Source organism: Physeter macrocephalus, chromosome 1, assembly GCF_002837175.3.
Source record: "Physeter macrocephalus isolate SW-GA chromosome 1, ASM283717v5, whole genome shotgun sequence".
In the NCBI taxonomy this organism is placed as follows: domain Eukaryota; kingdom Metazoa; phylum Chordata; class Mammalia; order Artiodactyla; family Physeteridae; genus Physeter; species Physeter macrocephalus.
This window is the reverse complement of record NC_041214.2, coordinates 115,227,613-115,243,956: the sequence shown is the minus strand read 5'-3', so window position 1 is coordinate 115,243,956 and position 16,344 is coordinate 115,227,613. Positions and strand designations below refer to the sequence as shown.

General features: G+C 35.0%; 1 protein-coding gene across 2 annotated transcripts in view; it reads left to right on the top strand.

Moving 5' to 3' along the window:
* Positions 1–16,344, top strand: part of EPHA6 (EPH receptor A6) — an 874,792-nt gene that overhangs the window by 749,036 nt on the left and 109,412 nt on the right. For both annotated transcript variants that reach the window (XM_024120422.1, XM_024120421.1), the window contains one exon: positions 13,531–13,740. In XM_024120422.1, coding sequence (XP_023976190.1) covers positions 13,531–13,740 — 210 coding nt within the window. The remainder of the gene's footprint in view (positions 1–13,530; positions 13,741–16,344) is intronic.

Below are 16,344 nucleotides of genomic sequence, written 5' to 3'. Positions count from 1 at the left end.
AATTAGGAGTTAGAGCATCAATTTACAATAGCCTTTAAACATTTTAGTACTGTAAATGTGTGTTGTGTCATTTGTAGCACCTGGTACCATGAAATTGTATTTTCTAATATTCCTATTCATTCTAGTTTTTCATACAAGGTTTTACATTGAAATTTTTTAATTGGTGTATAATTTATAACTATAGTGATATATAGAGAAGTTCCATGCATTTTCCTGAACTCCTCTGTAGTCGTTCCTAACCCCTCATTTGGACCATACAGGAGATTTTAGATTTACAAAACTAAATTTAGATTTAGATTTAGATTTAGATTTTAGGTTTAGACTCAAAACTTGTGGTTCTCAACCATGGCTGGAAATCGGTTGCCATCCTACCGAGATTTTACAAAATACACATGCATACGCAAGCAGATATATTTTGCGAAAACTTTCCCAGTAATTCCGATGCACTCTAAAGATGCTTCATCAGGATCTTGGCATTCTGTGACACCCTGCCCCAGATGCCAAACAAAAAAAGTTTAAATTTTCTTGACTTTATTTAAGTGCAGCACACAGTAGCTATTGTAGTTTATCTTTATATAAACCTAAGCAAAAAAAAAAAAAAATCAAATTCAGTAGATAGCTTTGTAAGTTAAAGCTATATTATATATTCATATTCACTTTAAGATCTTAAAATATAATTCAAAATCCAATTTCCATGTTTCACAAATCCATATTCACTTTTCTTCCTAGATTTTTTAGGTGTATTAGAAATGACATTTTTAGTGTCCTAATGATTGAAGTTTCTGATTCCACTCCTGGTGACCTCTCCCTTCTATAAATAAAAATATAACTCTGCCTAGCTTAAGTCCAAATCCATGATTCTACAAAAGAATAAAGCCTTGAAGGATTTAATAAATATTCTATGGCAAATTATAATAAGATTTTCAATTGGGGAGGCCACAAGAACCGAGACTTGAGTAAAAAGGAGATACTCTTATTTGTTCAGTGCTTATTTTAAAACCAGAATGATCAAATGATCTGGTCTTTTCAAATCTATATATAACCTTAACTCTTTCTTTTTCTAATTCAGGAACATTTTTAAAAGTCATAGCATGGTCAACTTTCTGATTTAGAAACATATAAAAACTGAATTTTAACTTTAAGCTTAAGTTGTAGAAGTAATCCTCCAAGGACTGTTTTCTGCAAAGTCACTTATAAATCAATGGTTGAGAACTCAGAATGCATTTTCCCATAAATATTTCTTTTAGAGCTTTTGCTTAAGTCCCTAGACAGAGCCATAAAACCTCTTTAACACAGACTACAGCTAAAGGATGTAACTTTCAATATGGAAGGGGGCCTGTAGTTTCCTTCAAAAAAAGAAAGAGTGTGTTTTCCTCCCCCTCTACATGCCTTGTCTTGGGCAAAAAAATTTTAAATGCCATTTTTCTGTGGCATCCACCCCTTTCTTCACATCCTCTTCCCAGGTCCTCAGATAACCAACTTTTATTGTTTTTAATTCCATGTGGTAACACACCTTCCCCAGGCTACTCCTCTCATCCCCAGGGTAAGCCTTTTTCCACTACATAGAATCACCTGTAACCTGGACCTTCACCCCACCCTAATCTAAGCTGCCATTCTCTCATTGCCACAGATCTCAGCTGGCTATAAAGTTAGACTAATTTATATTAATATGTGACTCACAAATGCTATTTTAATTCCCCTAGATGAGTTTGCATTCTTTACATGAACTTGTGAATCCAAATAATTTTTTTTTTCATTTTACTTTATTCTGGTAATTATACTTGACATGAGATCTACTCTCTTGACAAAGTTTTACGTGTACAATATAGTATTGTTCACTATACGTACAGTGTTGTACAGCAGCTCTCTAGAGCTTATTCATCTTGCTTAACTAAAACTTTATGCCCATTGATGAGAAACTCCCCGTATCCCCCCGCCCCCCAAGCCCCTGGCAACCACCATTCCACCCTTTTATCTCTAGTCTCACATCCTATTCTGATTCAATTTTTTGGTGTTTAATTCACCCCTACAACATGTTATTTCTTGTCTAATATGCTTTGCTTTTATAGTTCCCTCTTCCAGGAATGCCCTTCTAGTCTTTTGCCACCTAAGTTTTTCATGATAAGCCTCATATCTTCTGGAGGTCCTTGCTGAAACTCCAAGTTCATTCTTTCAACAAAGGTCATGTCTTTGTATTGAATACTATACTTTATTCTGTCTTTGAAGGATTTTAAGCAAATGATTGACAGGGTGATATTTGTATTTTCAAAACATTGAATATATTTGTTTAAAAAAAAAACATTGTGGGACTTCCCTGGTGGTCCAGTGGTAAAGAATCTGCCTTCCAACGCAGGGGACACAGGTTTGATCCCTGGTCAGGGAACTAAGAGCCCACATGCCGTGGGGCAACTGAGCCCGCGTGCCACAACTACTGAGCTTATGCGCTTCAACTAGAGAGCCTGTGTGCCGCAAACTACAGAGCCCACACGCTGTGGAGCCCACGTACCACAGCTACAGAGCCCATGCACCCTGGAGCCTGCGTGCCACAACTAGAGAAGAGAAAATCCACATGCCACAACTAGAGAGAAGCCCTCGCGCTGCAACAAAGAGACCACGAGTCGCAACTAAGACCTGACGCAGCTTAAAATAAATTAAATAAATAAATAATAAATAAATCCTTAAAAATTAAAAAAAAAAAACGTTGTTAGACAATAATGTGATGACTTCAGGACAACATAGCACATTTGCACTAAGCACAGACTAAGTACTTGAGCTCACCCTAGGATGAATGGACACTGAGAGGCTTAAAAGTGCCCATGGGGCACAGCCCACAAGGTAGGGTTTTAAAAACCATCGTCCAGAGCTTTCATTACTGTGGAGACAATGTGACATGCCAGTGACTGCTCAGGTCTGGGAGATGTTGTGCTCCAGGGCCTGTGAGGAGGTTGTGTGGAGCTCTGTCAGAAGTAGCAGATATTATTATGTGCAGCTTTCAGAAACCACCTTCCAATCAGGCTCACCCTCTCTGTCACTTAGAGGTTAAGCTCCATGTTTCCTAACAGTCGGTCTGAGAAAGCAAAGAAAAAGAATGAAGACAAACTGAATTCCAGCTACTAAGCTCTGAGATGCAGTGTGTAAATATGCCACATTCGCTCTCTTTTATTTGAATCTGCCTTCCTGGGAAAAAAACATATGTCATTAAAAAATTCATAGTTTCTTTTTGATTAATCTCTAGAAGGCAGCCCAAAGATATTAAATCTCAGCACTCTCACATTTTTTTCCTCCCCTCATAAACAATTCAATTCAACTTGAATTAATATTTATTGAGTGCTGACACAAGGCATGGCAGTATAGTGAATGCTGTGATAGAACGGCTACATAAAAGGAAGAAAACCAGCGTCCTACCTTAAAAAAAAGAAAACATTATTTTTTATACAAGGCAATAGGAATAATGTAGTAATAGCAACAGTGCACTGTAAGATAGTATCAAAGATTATTTAATTCAGTCACTATTTATTAACCATCCACCATATTCAAGAAAACCAATATATCCTAAACTACACTTGAGGAGGCTTATGTTGACAAGGGCTAGAAAAAGGAATATAGATTTTGTTTGAAGGAGAGAGTTGCATCACTTGTAGAGAAACATATTTTTGCCATACCTTATGTTTGAATAAGCAGGGTTATTCCTTTCAGCCAGTCATGGATACATAGATCCTCATTTGTTGGTTTATCTAGATTGTTCTTTGTTTATTTTGGTTTAATGGTCTAAGAGCTCTTTCATACCTTGCTTTATTAAGCTAAATTATGCTGCCTAAACTAGCCCAGACTGGGTCATTATGGCACACTTGGGACCAACAGTTTTCCAGGTAACTCCAATTAGTAATACAAGCTCTGAAATTAGACTACCTGGATTCAAGTCCTGACTTCACTATCTACTAGGTTATTAAATCTGTTTCTCCTTAAGTTTGACCATCTATAAGATGGAGACAGTAACTACCCTTATATCAGAGTTGTTTCAAGGATTAAATGAGATAATACCTCTAATGAGCTTATAACTGCAATTGGTGTATAGTGTTTAAGGAATGTTAGATATTTTTTCCCTATAAGACTGTGGCAACAATTGAGGTTTATGAGTTCCCAAAAGAATATACAACTATTTTGGGAGATTCTCTTTAATCAAGCACACATTTTATAAACAGCAGATAGATAGATAGATAGATTGTCACAGGTTGGGTTCCCTGTGAAGAAGATTCTTAAAAGAATATTTGCATGAAGGAACTTTATTGGGGAGAACTCTCAGGGTCAACTCCCTTATTCCTATGGTTTCTGGAAATTTGGAAGCTGGTAGTTCTTAGCTGAGCCCCTTTCTGGAAAATGGTTTTGGCTAGAGAAAGCCATCTCACCCAAAGCCATGACATCTTTACAGGGGTAGCCTGCATCCAATAATTAATTGATGTGGGAATATAAGGGCCCAGACCCTTTTCCTCAATTTAGACCAACTCTGAAGAGTTACTCCAGATCCAGAACATTCCATGGGACATTCCAAGGCCTTTGTTGTGAATGCACTACTATTCTTTAACTTCTGTTGCTGCCCAATCCTGTTTTCTTCTGTGCTCCACAGATGTTCAACCTGAGAATGTGTAATCAAGGATCAACATTTAACAAAATCAATGAGTTTTACTGCTTCACCAAGTACATTCTTATATAAAACTATTTTTGTTCTTGTTGTTCATATAGCAGAGAAGAATATGAGAATACTAGTATAGGTTAATTTGGTGCTATTACCTTGATTTGTGTTAAGACTCCTGAACTTTTACCCACCAGAGTTTTGTACCACTAGTGAAAATATCAACAAAGTGAAAAAAAGGCAGATGCATGTCTTAGTTCTCTTATAAAAGATAGTTTTGATCTTATGGACCCCTGAAAAGGTCTTGGCCATGTGAATTAGAAATAAATATACTACATTGTATAGACCCATCATAGAAAATGGAGAAAGTAGTTTATATTCTTTTCAAACACCAAAATCTCATTTTTTCATGGTGCCATGTGTCGTTATTAGAACCATGATTGCTATGTTGCTGATATGAAAGCAATTAATTCACATCTCTTCAAATGTTGGTGATAAGGATAGTTAAAATAATTTTAAAATAACTTGCATAAAACAGAAAAAGAGGGAGCACTCCCAAACTCATTCTATAAGGCCAGCATTACCCTAATAACAAAGCCATCCAAGGACACTACAGGAGGTAAAACAAAAAACAAACAAACAAAAAAACTACAGGCCAATATCCCTGATGAACATAGATGCAAAAATCCTCAATAAAAATTTAGAAAACTGAACTCAACAGTATATCAAAAGGATCATACACATGATCAAGTGGGATTTACACCTGGGATGCAACGATGATCAACATCCACAATTCAATCAATGTGATACACCACATTAACAAAATGAAGGATAAAAATCATATGATCATCTCAATAAATGCAGAAAAAGCATTTGACAAAATTCTATATCACTTATTATTTTAAAAAAGCTAAACAAAATGAGAATAAAGGGAATGAACCTCAACATAATAAAGGTCATATATGACAAACCCACAGCTAACATCATACTCAAGAGTGAAAAGCTGAAAGCTTTTCCTCTAAGATCAGGAACAAGACAAGGATGCCCACTGTTGCCACTTTTATTCAACATAGTATTGGAGTCCTAGCCAGAGCAATTAAGCAAGAAAAAAAAAAAAGTAAAAGGCATCCAAATGGGAAGGAAAAAAGAAAACTGTCTGTATTTGCAGATAACATGATATTATATATACCAAACCCTAAAGACTCCACCAAAGGAAAACTTTTAGAACTAATAAATGAATTCAGTAAAGTTGCAGGATACAAACTCAATATACAGAAATCAGTTTCATCTCTATACACTAACAATGACTATCAGAAAGAGAAATGAAGAAAACCCATTTACAGTTTTATCAAAAGAGAAGAAAATACTTAGAAATAAAGTTACCGAAGGAGGTGAAAGATCTTACACTGAAAACTGTTAACAGACCCCAAATAGCCAATGCAATCCTCAGAAAGAAGAACAAACCTGGAAGCATCACACTCCTGATTTTAAACTATTTACAGAGCTATAGTAATCAAACAGTATGGTATTGACATAAAAACAAACACATAGATCAATGAACAGAATAGAGAGCCCAGAAATAAACCCATGTATATATGGGTTTCTCTCATGAAATGGGAGAAAACGTTTGCAAACCGTATATCCAATAAGGGGTTAATATCCGAAATGTACAAGGAATTTATACAACTCAATAACAAAAAAACAAATAATCCAATTTTTAAATGGGCAAAGGACCTAAATAGACATTTTTCCAAAGAAGACATACAAATGGCCAACAGGTAGATGAAAAGATGCTCAGCATCACTAATCATAAGGGAAATGCAAATCAAAACCACAATGAAGTATCACCTCACACCTGTAAGGATGTCTGTTATCTAAAAGACAAGAGTAAAAATGCGGGCAAGGCTGTGGAGAAAAGGGAACCCTTGTACAATGTTGGTGGGAATGTAAATTGGTACTACCATTATGAAAAACAGTATGGGGGCTTCCCTGGTGGTGCAGTGGTTGAGAGTCTGCCTGCCGATGCAGGGGACACGGGTTCGTGCCCCGGTCCGGGAAGATCCCACATGCCACGGAGCAGCTGGGCCTGTGAGCCATGGCCACTGAGCCTGCGCGTCCAGAGCCTGTGCTCCGCAACAGGAGAGGCCACAACAGTGAGAGGCCTGCGTACCGCAAAAAACAAAACAAAACAAAACAAAAAAACAGTATGGAGATTCCTCAAGGAATTATGAATAGAACTGTCATATAATCCAGCAGTCTCACTTCTGGATATAAGGAAACTAAACTATTATCTTGAAGAGATATCTACTCCCATGTTCACTGCAGCATTATTCACAACAGCCAAGGTATGAAAACAATCTAAGTGTCTGTTGATGGGTGAATGGATTAAGGAAATTTGGAATATATATAATGAAATATTATTCAGCCTTAAAAAAATAAGAAAGCCCTGCCATTTAGCACAATGTGGATGAGCCTGGGGGACATTATGCTGAGTAATAAGTCAGAGAAAGATAAATACTGCATGGTATCATTTACATGTGGAATCAAAAAAAAATGTTGAACTCATAGAAACAGAGAGTAGAAAACTGGTTGCCGGCAGGCAGGGTTGGGGGGGGAGTTGGGAAAATAGGCAAAGGTTTGTAAAAAGCGTACAAACTATCAGTTATATGGTGAATAAGTTCTGAGGATATAGTGTATAACATGGTGACTATAGTTGCTAACACTGTATTGTATGATTGAAATTTGCTAAGAGAATAGAACTTAAAAGTTCTCTCACACACACACACACACACACACACACACAAAACAGTGTAACAAAAAAAGAAACATATATACATATATATACATATATATATATCTTGCATGATAACCAAAAAGTGGAAGTAACTCTAATGTCTGTCACTGATGAATAGATAAACAAAATTAATAAAATATTTTTCTTCATTAACAATACTAAAATACTGATACATGCTACAACATGAATGAACCTTGAAACATTATACTAAGTGAAAGAAGACAGTCAAAAAAGACCACATATTGTATAATTCCATTTATATGAAATACCTAAAATAGGCAAGAGATAGAGATAGAAAGTTGATTAGTAGTTGAGAGAAGGTTGATTAGTAGTTGCCTATGAATGTTGGAGGGAGTTGGGGGAGATGGGGAGTAACTGCTAGTTAATGTAGGGTTTTGGGGGGGAATGATGAAAAAGTTCTAAAATTGATTATGGTGATGGTTACACAACTCTGTGAATACACTAAAAACCATTACATTGTATACTTTAAAAGCATAAATTATATGGTATGTGAATTATATCTCAATAAAGCCATTAAGAAAAAACTTGGAGCAAAATTTTAGCAAATCAGAGCCAACATTGTAAAAAGGAATTATACCTCACAACCAAGTGGGATTTACCTCAGTATGCAAGACTGGTTTAACTTTCCAAAATCGATTGTTACCCATCATATCAAATGGCTAAAAAAGAAAAATCACATGATCAGAGCAATAGGTGAAGAAAAAGCATTTGACACAATCCAATGCCAACTCATGATAAAAACTCTCAGTAAAGTAGGAATAGAGAAGAATGTCCTAAACTTGATAAAGTCTATGTAACAAAAAACCTGCAGCTAACGTCATACTGATGGTGAAAAACTTAAAGCTGTGCCACTAAGATCAGGAACAAGCAAGGATGTACACTCTCATTACTTCTTTTCAGTATCGTACTGGAAGTACTACCTAATGCAGTAAGAAAAGAAGTTGGGGTGGAGGTGGGGTTGGAATATAGTCTTTATTTGCAGATGACATGTCATCTATGTAGAAAATCTGAAAGAATTGATCAAAAAGCTTAGACTAATAAGCAATTATAACAAGGTTGTTAGGATACAAGGTTAATATACAAAAGTCATTTGCTTTCTTACATACCAGTAATGAGCAAGTGGAATTTGAGATTAAAAACAATACCATTTACATTAACACCCCACAAATGAAATACTTAGGTGTAAATCTAACAAAGTATGTCTAAGGTCTAAATGTGGAAAACTACAAAACTGTTATGAAATCAAAGAAGAACTAAATAAATGGAGAAATATTCCATGTTCGTGGATAGGAAGACTCAATATTATTAAGATGTAGTTGTTCCCAAGTTGATCTACAATTTCAATAAAATCCCAATCAAAATCCCAGTAAGTTATTTTATGATATTAACCAACTGATTCTAAAGTTTAGAGACAGAAGACCCAGAATGGCTAACACAGTACTGAAGAAGATCAAAGTTGGGGACTGACACAACTCAACTTCAAGACTTATTATAAAGCTATAGTAATCAAGACAGTGTGGAACAGGTGAAAGAATAGACAGATGGATCAATAGAACAGAATAGAGAGGGTACGATGAACATAGTCAACTGATCTTTGACATAGGAGCAAAAGTAATACCATGGAGAAAAAATAGTCTTTTCAACAAATGGCACTGGAACAGCTGGACATCCACATGCAAAAAAAAAAAATGAATCTAGACACAGAACCTTACACCCTTCACAAAAATTAACTCAAAATAAATCACAAATCTAAATGTGAATCACAAAATCATTAAACTCCTCGAAGATAACATAGGAGAAAACCTAGACAACATTGGAAATGGCAATGACTTTTTAGATACAACACAAAAGACACAATGCAAGAAAGGAATAATTGATAAGCTGGACTTCATTAAAACTTCAAAATTCTATTCTGTAAAAGACAATGTCAAGAGAATGAGGAGCCACAGACTGGGGAAACTATTTTCAAAAGACACATCTGATAAAGGACTGTTATCCAAAATATACAAAAACTATTAAATCAACAACCCAATTTAAAAATGGGTCAAACTACTAGGTATAAAATAAATAAGTTACAAGGGTATAATGTACAGCACAGGAAACATAATCAATATTTATAACAACTTTGAGTAATCTATAAAAATATTGAATTACTACATTGTATACCTGAAACTAATATAATATTTTAAATCAACCATACTTCAGTTTTTTTAAAAAGCAAGCTGAAAGGAAATAAAAGACAATAGAAAGAAAAAGAAAAGGCCAAACACCTTAACAGAAACCTCACAATAGAAGATATACAGTTAGCAAATAAGGACATGAAGATTCTCCACGTCATATGCCATCAGGGAAATGAAAATTAAAATGAGATACCACTTTGCTCTTATCAGAATGGCCAAAATCAGTAACACTGACAACAACAAATGTTGGTGAGGATGTGGAGCAACAGGAACTCTCCTTCATTGCTGGTGGGAATGCAAAATGGTACAGCCACATTGGAAGACAGTTAGGCAGTTTCTTACAAAAACTAAACATACTCTTTCCATATGATCCAGCTGTTGCCCTCCTTGGTATTTAGCCAAAGGAGTCAAAAACTTATGTCCATATAAAAGCCTGCAGCTATATAAACTGCTATAAACAGTCTATAAACAGAGATGTTTACAGCAGCTTTATTTATAATTGCCAAACCTTAGAAGCAACCAAGATGTCCTTCAGTAAGTATATGGGTAAATAAACTGTACATAAAGACAATGGAATATTATTCACCACTAAAAATAATGAGCTCTCAAGCCATGAAAAGACATGGAGGAATCTTGAATGCATATAACTAAGTGAGAGAAGCCAATCTGAAAAGGCTGCATACTGCTTCCAACCATATGACATTCTGGAAAAGACAAAACTTTGAGACCATGAAAAAATAAGTGGTTGCCAGGGGAGTGGGGTGGCAGGGGTGATAAACAGGTGGAACACAGAGGCTTTTTAGGGCAGTGAAAATACTATGTTATTGATATACAATACTATACATAAACAGTATGTGATAATGTAACGGTGAGTACATGTTATTATACATTTGTCCAAACCCATAAAATGTACAACACCAAGAATGAATCCTAATGTTCAAACCATGGACTTCAGGCGATTATGATTTGTCATTGCAGATTCACCAATTGTAACAAATGTACCATTCCAGTGAAGGATGTTGATAATCCTGTGGGGTGGCTATGCATGTGGTGGGGGGCAGAAGGTATATGGGAAATCTCTGTACCTTCCTCTTAATTTTGCTTTGAACCTAAAAGCGTTCCAAAAAGTCGTCTTTTTTTTTTTAAAGAAATAACTTGGTGCTTTGTGCCACCCGCAGAACAAGATAGGAAGTTAAATTTCAACCTGGTGTTAAGTAACTATTTCTGTTTATAATGTAGGAGTTTCTGTTGCCAACTGATTTTTCAGGAAAGTGAGTGGAGAATTTTCTGATTAATATTAAAATGACAAAAACTACATATGATTATGTTTTTATTAAATAATGACTATTATTAAAATAAATGATGGGCTGTGCTATGTGTTTCGTATGTGATTCTCACTACAATTCTGGGTTAGATTATACTATTCTCATAGTACAGATAAGGAAACTGAGGCACTCTTTAGTGTTCAGATCATCCATTAACATTTCCTACTATACAGAAATTCTGCCTTGACAAGAACTGTTGATACCAGACAACTTCACTTACTAATACGTAAAAGAACCACCTCTTTAAAATTAGTGTAATCCGGGCTTCCCTGGTGGCGCAGTGGTTGAGAATCCGCCTGCTGATGCAGGGGACACGGGTTCGTGCCCTGGTCTGGAAAGATCCCACATGCCGCGGAGCGGCTGGGCCCGTGAGCCATGGCCGCTGAGCCTGAGCGTCCGGAGCCTGTGCTCCGCAATGGGAGAGGCCACGGCAGTGAGAGGCCCGCGTACCACAAAAAAAAGAAAAAAAAAAAAATTAGTGTAATCCTTTCTAGTCCAAAAGAATTTATGCTTTGAAAGGCTTTGAGATTCCTAATAGAGGAGAGGTAGGTGGGGTACATGACAGAAGAGGCAGATTTCATCTAATTGTGCACTGTCCAAGAAGATGGATGGGAAACATAAAGAGCTAATAACACCAAAGATTTTCTTTGCTAGGTTATCTTTTATACATTAATTATACAGAAGAGCCTGCTTAAATGGGATTCTCTTGCTGTAGAATGTTTCTTTTAAGAGAGTGTTCTTTTCCTTACTCTGCACTTGAGTTGGGAGATATTATCAGAGAGCTGTCAGGGATGTATGTTGATAAAGTAAGATGAAGTTTATTCCATTTGTAATATGTTTATTTATTTAAATGACTGATGAAACATCATTGTATAGGAGACCATGTCACTGTGATATGGTCAAATCGTCACCGTGTTTAAGCTACTCTATAGTTTTAAATCATATATCCATGAAAACTGCTTTAACTTTGCAAATTTTGAGATACTCTTATGTATGCCTCTATCACACTGTATAAGGTAATATAGTCCTCTAGTCTCTTAATAGATATTAATTTTTAATATCATTCATAAATAAATGTTACCTGATGTGTAAAACCAACTTGATAATCTCATGTTTCTCTATAACCCCATTAATGACAACAATCTCCAAATAACTAAGTAGAACAATATGCATTATTTTTCAAACTTAAATTATTTTTATATTCATTTTCTCTACATTTGTACTGTTGTACTATTTGTATCTGGTCTTATTGGTGCACACATCTTGTATGAATGACAACTGGATTTGTTTTTACTTTTTAAAAATATATATTATTTTTATTTAGAAAACAAATTTGTGGTTACCAATGGGGAGAGTGTAGGGGCAAGGGACAAATTAAGGGTATGTGATTAACATATACAGGTTACTATTTATAAAATAGATAAGCAACAAGGATATACTGTATACCCATCATCTTGTAATAACCTCTACTGGAGTATAATTTGCAAAAAATACTAAATCACTCTGCTGTACACCTGAAACTAACACAATATTGTAAATCAATTATACTTCAGTTAAAAATATTTTTTTTAAATCAAGGTGAGAGGCATAAATGTCAAGGGATTGATTACTACATACCAGTGCTGTGCTTGGCTTGTTATTCATATTTCTTTTAATTTTCCCACAGGGAACTATAATAAAATATTCCTGTTTTCAGTCAATTGCCAACACCTTTCTTTATATTTGCTCTATATTGTTTTCCCTGGGTATCCGCGGGGGATTGGTTCCAAGACCTGCCTCAGATACAAAAACATGCAGATGTTCAAGTTCCATAGCCAGCCCTGTGTATCCGTGGATTCTGCATCCTCGGATACAACCAACCCAGGACTGTAAACATAGTACTGTACACTATCCACCGGCTGGTGGAAACCGCAGATGAGGAAGGCCAACTGTGTATTTATTGAAAACACTCCAGGTATAAGTGGACCTTCACAGTTCAAACCCGTGTTGTTTCAGAGTCAACTGTATTAAGGAAAGATTGGGAAAATCTAGTTATTTTCTGTTTGCATGTGGGTTTTTTTTTCCATTCTCCTGCAACTTTCCTAAACTCATTTATGCAATCAATTTTTCATTTTTGTTGATCATTTTTCACCATATTTCCAGCAATCACACAGCTTTCATCACATCCTAGGTTTTACTGCCTTGAGAGCTCACTACTACAGAAAGTGAATTCTTTTTTCTTGGAAGTCTTTGCTACTATCTTACTCAATTTTAGTTCCCTTTTGTTACTTAAAGTTTTTGAAATCATTTTTTCTGGAAGTTAATTTGGTTGATTCTCTTCTCTCCTTTCTTTTCCCTCCTTCATCACTTCAAGCTAGATTTTCCTTTCCTTTAAATCTCCAACAAATTTTTATCTTTTGTTATGAACACAGTCAATGATCAGCAAACTTGATACTTACATTCATTGGATCCAGTAAAATAAATTCAAGAATTTCATTTAATACACCACTCACACCTACACAAACAGGCACACATGCATGCATGCGTGCACACGCACTACAATAAAATAAATCAAAGTAAATAACTGTGATTCTCTTTCAGAAACATGATGGCCACTTCACAGTCATCCAGTTGGTTGGTATGCTCCGAGGCATTGCATCAGGAATGAAGTACCTTTCTGATATGGGTTATGTTCACCGAGATCTAGCAGCTAGGAATATATTGGTCAACAGCAACTTAGTATGCAAAGTTTCTGATTTTGGTCTCTCCCGAGTGCTGGAAGATGATCCAGAAGCTGCTTATACAACAACTGTAAGTTTATACATCCTTTTCCAATATAGTTTGTTTACTTTTATTATTTTTAATGTTATTAGAGTAATTCTGGTTTTGTTTTCTAATTTTCTGCTCTCATCTGTCGTTTTCCCAATTTAACATCATTATCTAATTGAGAAGTATTTGTTTTATCTGAGTGCCTGGTTTAAAAAAGAATTGACACTTAACTGTTTCCTTTCTTCCACTCTGTGGGGACTTTAACATCATGCTTGAGATCCACGTCATTACTGCCCTCACAAAAAAATCTGCCTTTGCCTGAGTATTTTTGATGCTTCAATAGTTATCTCCTTTAAATGGAGTTCTGTACAGGCCAATGGTGCAATCAATTAAGTCAGTGATGGTGAAGAACCAGTGGTTAGGAAATGAACATTTTTTTCTCATAGCAAATGTTATGGAACGTCTGATCATACTTAAAAATGAACAATGTAGGTTTCTCTGGGGATATATAAATACACTCTCAACCTTCTTTTGAAAGGGACTTGGGGGAAATGTGAGCACAAGTAGAAGGCTAAAACTTGAGACCCAAACTATCATCTGTCAATAATATGATCTCAACTTAACTCATGAACCAATTCATTCCACTGATCTCTTTGGTTATTGTTTCAAGGAGTTAAGTCTCAAGCTGTCAAAAAGCTAATAATTTGTAAAATTATACTAGTCTGTTATTTTTAAAACAGAACCCTCACCATTGACTCATTTCAGCTTCAATGAAAAATGAGTCAGTAAAACTATTCAAGATGTTTTTATTCTCTTATTCTGACATTACACATTATTTTAAAAGAGGCAAATCTTTTAGTTATCTTTTATTTCATTTTCTATGAGATTTTTTTGGAAACCTCACTGTATTCATCTGCTCTAGAATGGATACAAGTTTAATATTATGAATAAAACATGTTATACCCTTACTAGGTTTGCTTTGTAAAAATCCTCTACATTAATGTATTGACGATATTTTCACTAACTTCTCCAACAATGAAATAGTTCTAAGGAGAATAAATTAATCTGAGTCTGATATATAAGGTAGAAGTATCTACTGATCTTCTAATTTGAGCAAAAACTTCATAAAAATAAAATTCTATCAAGTCTGAAAATAAATTGTTCATTTTAGAAAAAGTATTTTCAAATCCATTTGCTAACTGGAAAATGTCATAATTTTTTTCTTTTCAAGGCTTTTATTTTCTTCTCTTTTATTTTTATAAATGTATAACTTAAAGCTACTTTTCAAGTTATGGAACAATGCATGTAAGATTTTTCTACTATGCATATTATTTACAACCTTGGAGAACAGTATTTACAATTATTATAAAAATATTATAAAATAAAATGTTCATTAAAATTTCAACAAGTATGATCTACTAAAAGGATAAAATAAGAAAGGAAATAATGAACAATATCTTTAGGAGTAGTTACTAGACCCTTTGGCTGTATGCCTATATAGATACGCTTGAAATTTCATTTAAATAATATTTTAACTGCTTTTTAAAATGAGAAGTTCATAACTAAATTTAAGATACTAATAAAATTGACAGGGTAACTCAAATCCTGAAGCATGTATAGATTTTGTTGTCAGATTTGACATCCAGATTCCAGACATATTCTTCTCTCTTATATGATTGTAAGGACTAAGAGGCCTAGAACAGTGCTGTCTTAATTTAAATCTGACTACAGAATTAATCATCAAATTAGGTCACCATATACTAACACTCTGAAAAGTGCTTCTTGAAAGTTATAGATTATGCCTTTTTTTTTGAATTTTAGAATTTTATTTTTTTATACAGCAGGTTCTTATTAGTTATCCATTGTATACATATTAGTGTATATGTGTCAATCCCATTCTCCCAATTCATCAAGATTATTTCTTGATTAAGAAATAAGTCTCTGAATTTGAGGTACCAAGTAAATGGTAAATAATGTAACCAAGTACTTTTTTAAAAAAAAGTCTCAGACATACCTAACTGCTCAGAGGATCATGGGGTACAAAATATCATATACTGATTAATTGACTTTATAATGAACATGGACATTCAAAATAGCAGACCTCTTACCTTCGAAGAGCTTCCCTTTTGACAGGGTAGACAGACTCATGCTTCCTTGCTATTCAGTGCATTAAATCATGTGGCAAAAGTCTGTAAAAGAAATGTGGAAGTACTAAAAAGCAGAGGTCTGGAGAAAGCATCACAAAGATAAGTTGAACAAATATTTAAAAATTTCATTAGGCAGACAGTTGGGGGGAAGATCCAGATAGAGGAAACAGAAAAAGACACAGAAATTTGGGGAAGTGAATGGGAATGTTTACACAAATGTGGACAGTTTGGAATGGGGGCGAGAAGCAGTGGAGGGGCCAGGTTTCTTAGGAATAATTGTGATGGTAGTTGGGTGGCGCATCAGGAAATTTGAAGGTTTTTCTATAGTAATTAAGAGACAGACATTTATTTATTTAAATAGAGGAATAATAAAATACATACATGTTTTAGAAAATATTATTGAAACAGTGTGAAGGAAAGCTTGAAGGACAGGAGGACTGGTAACAAGAAGACCAGTTAGGGCATTATTGCTATAGACCAAAAAGGTCATATGGCTTTA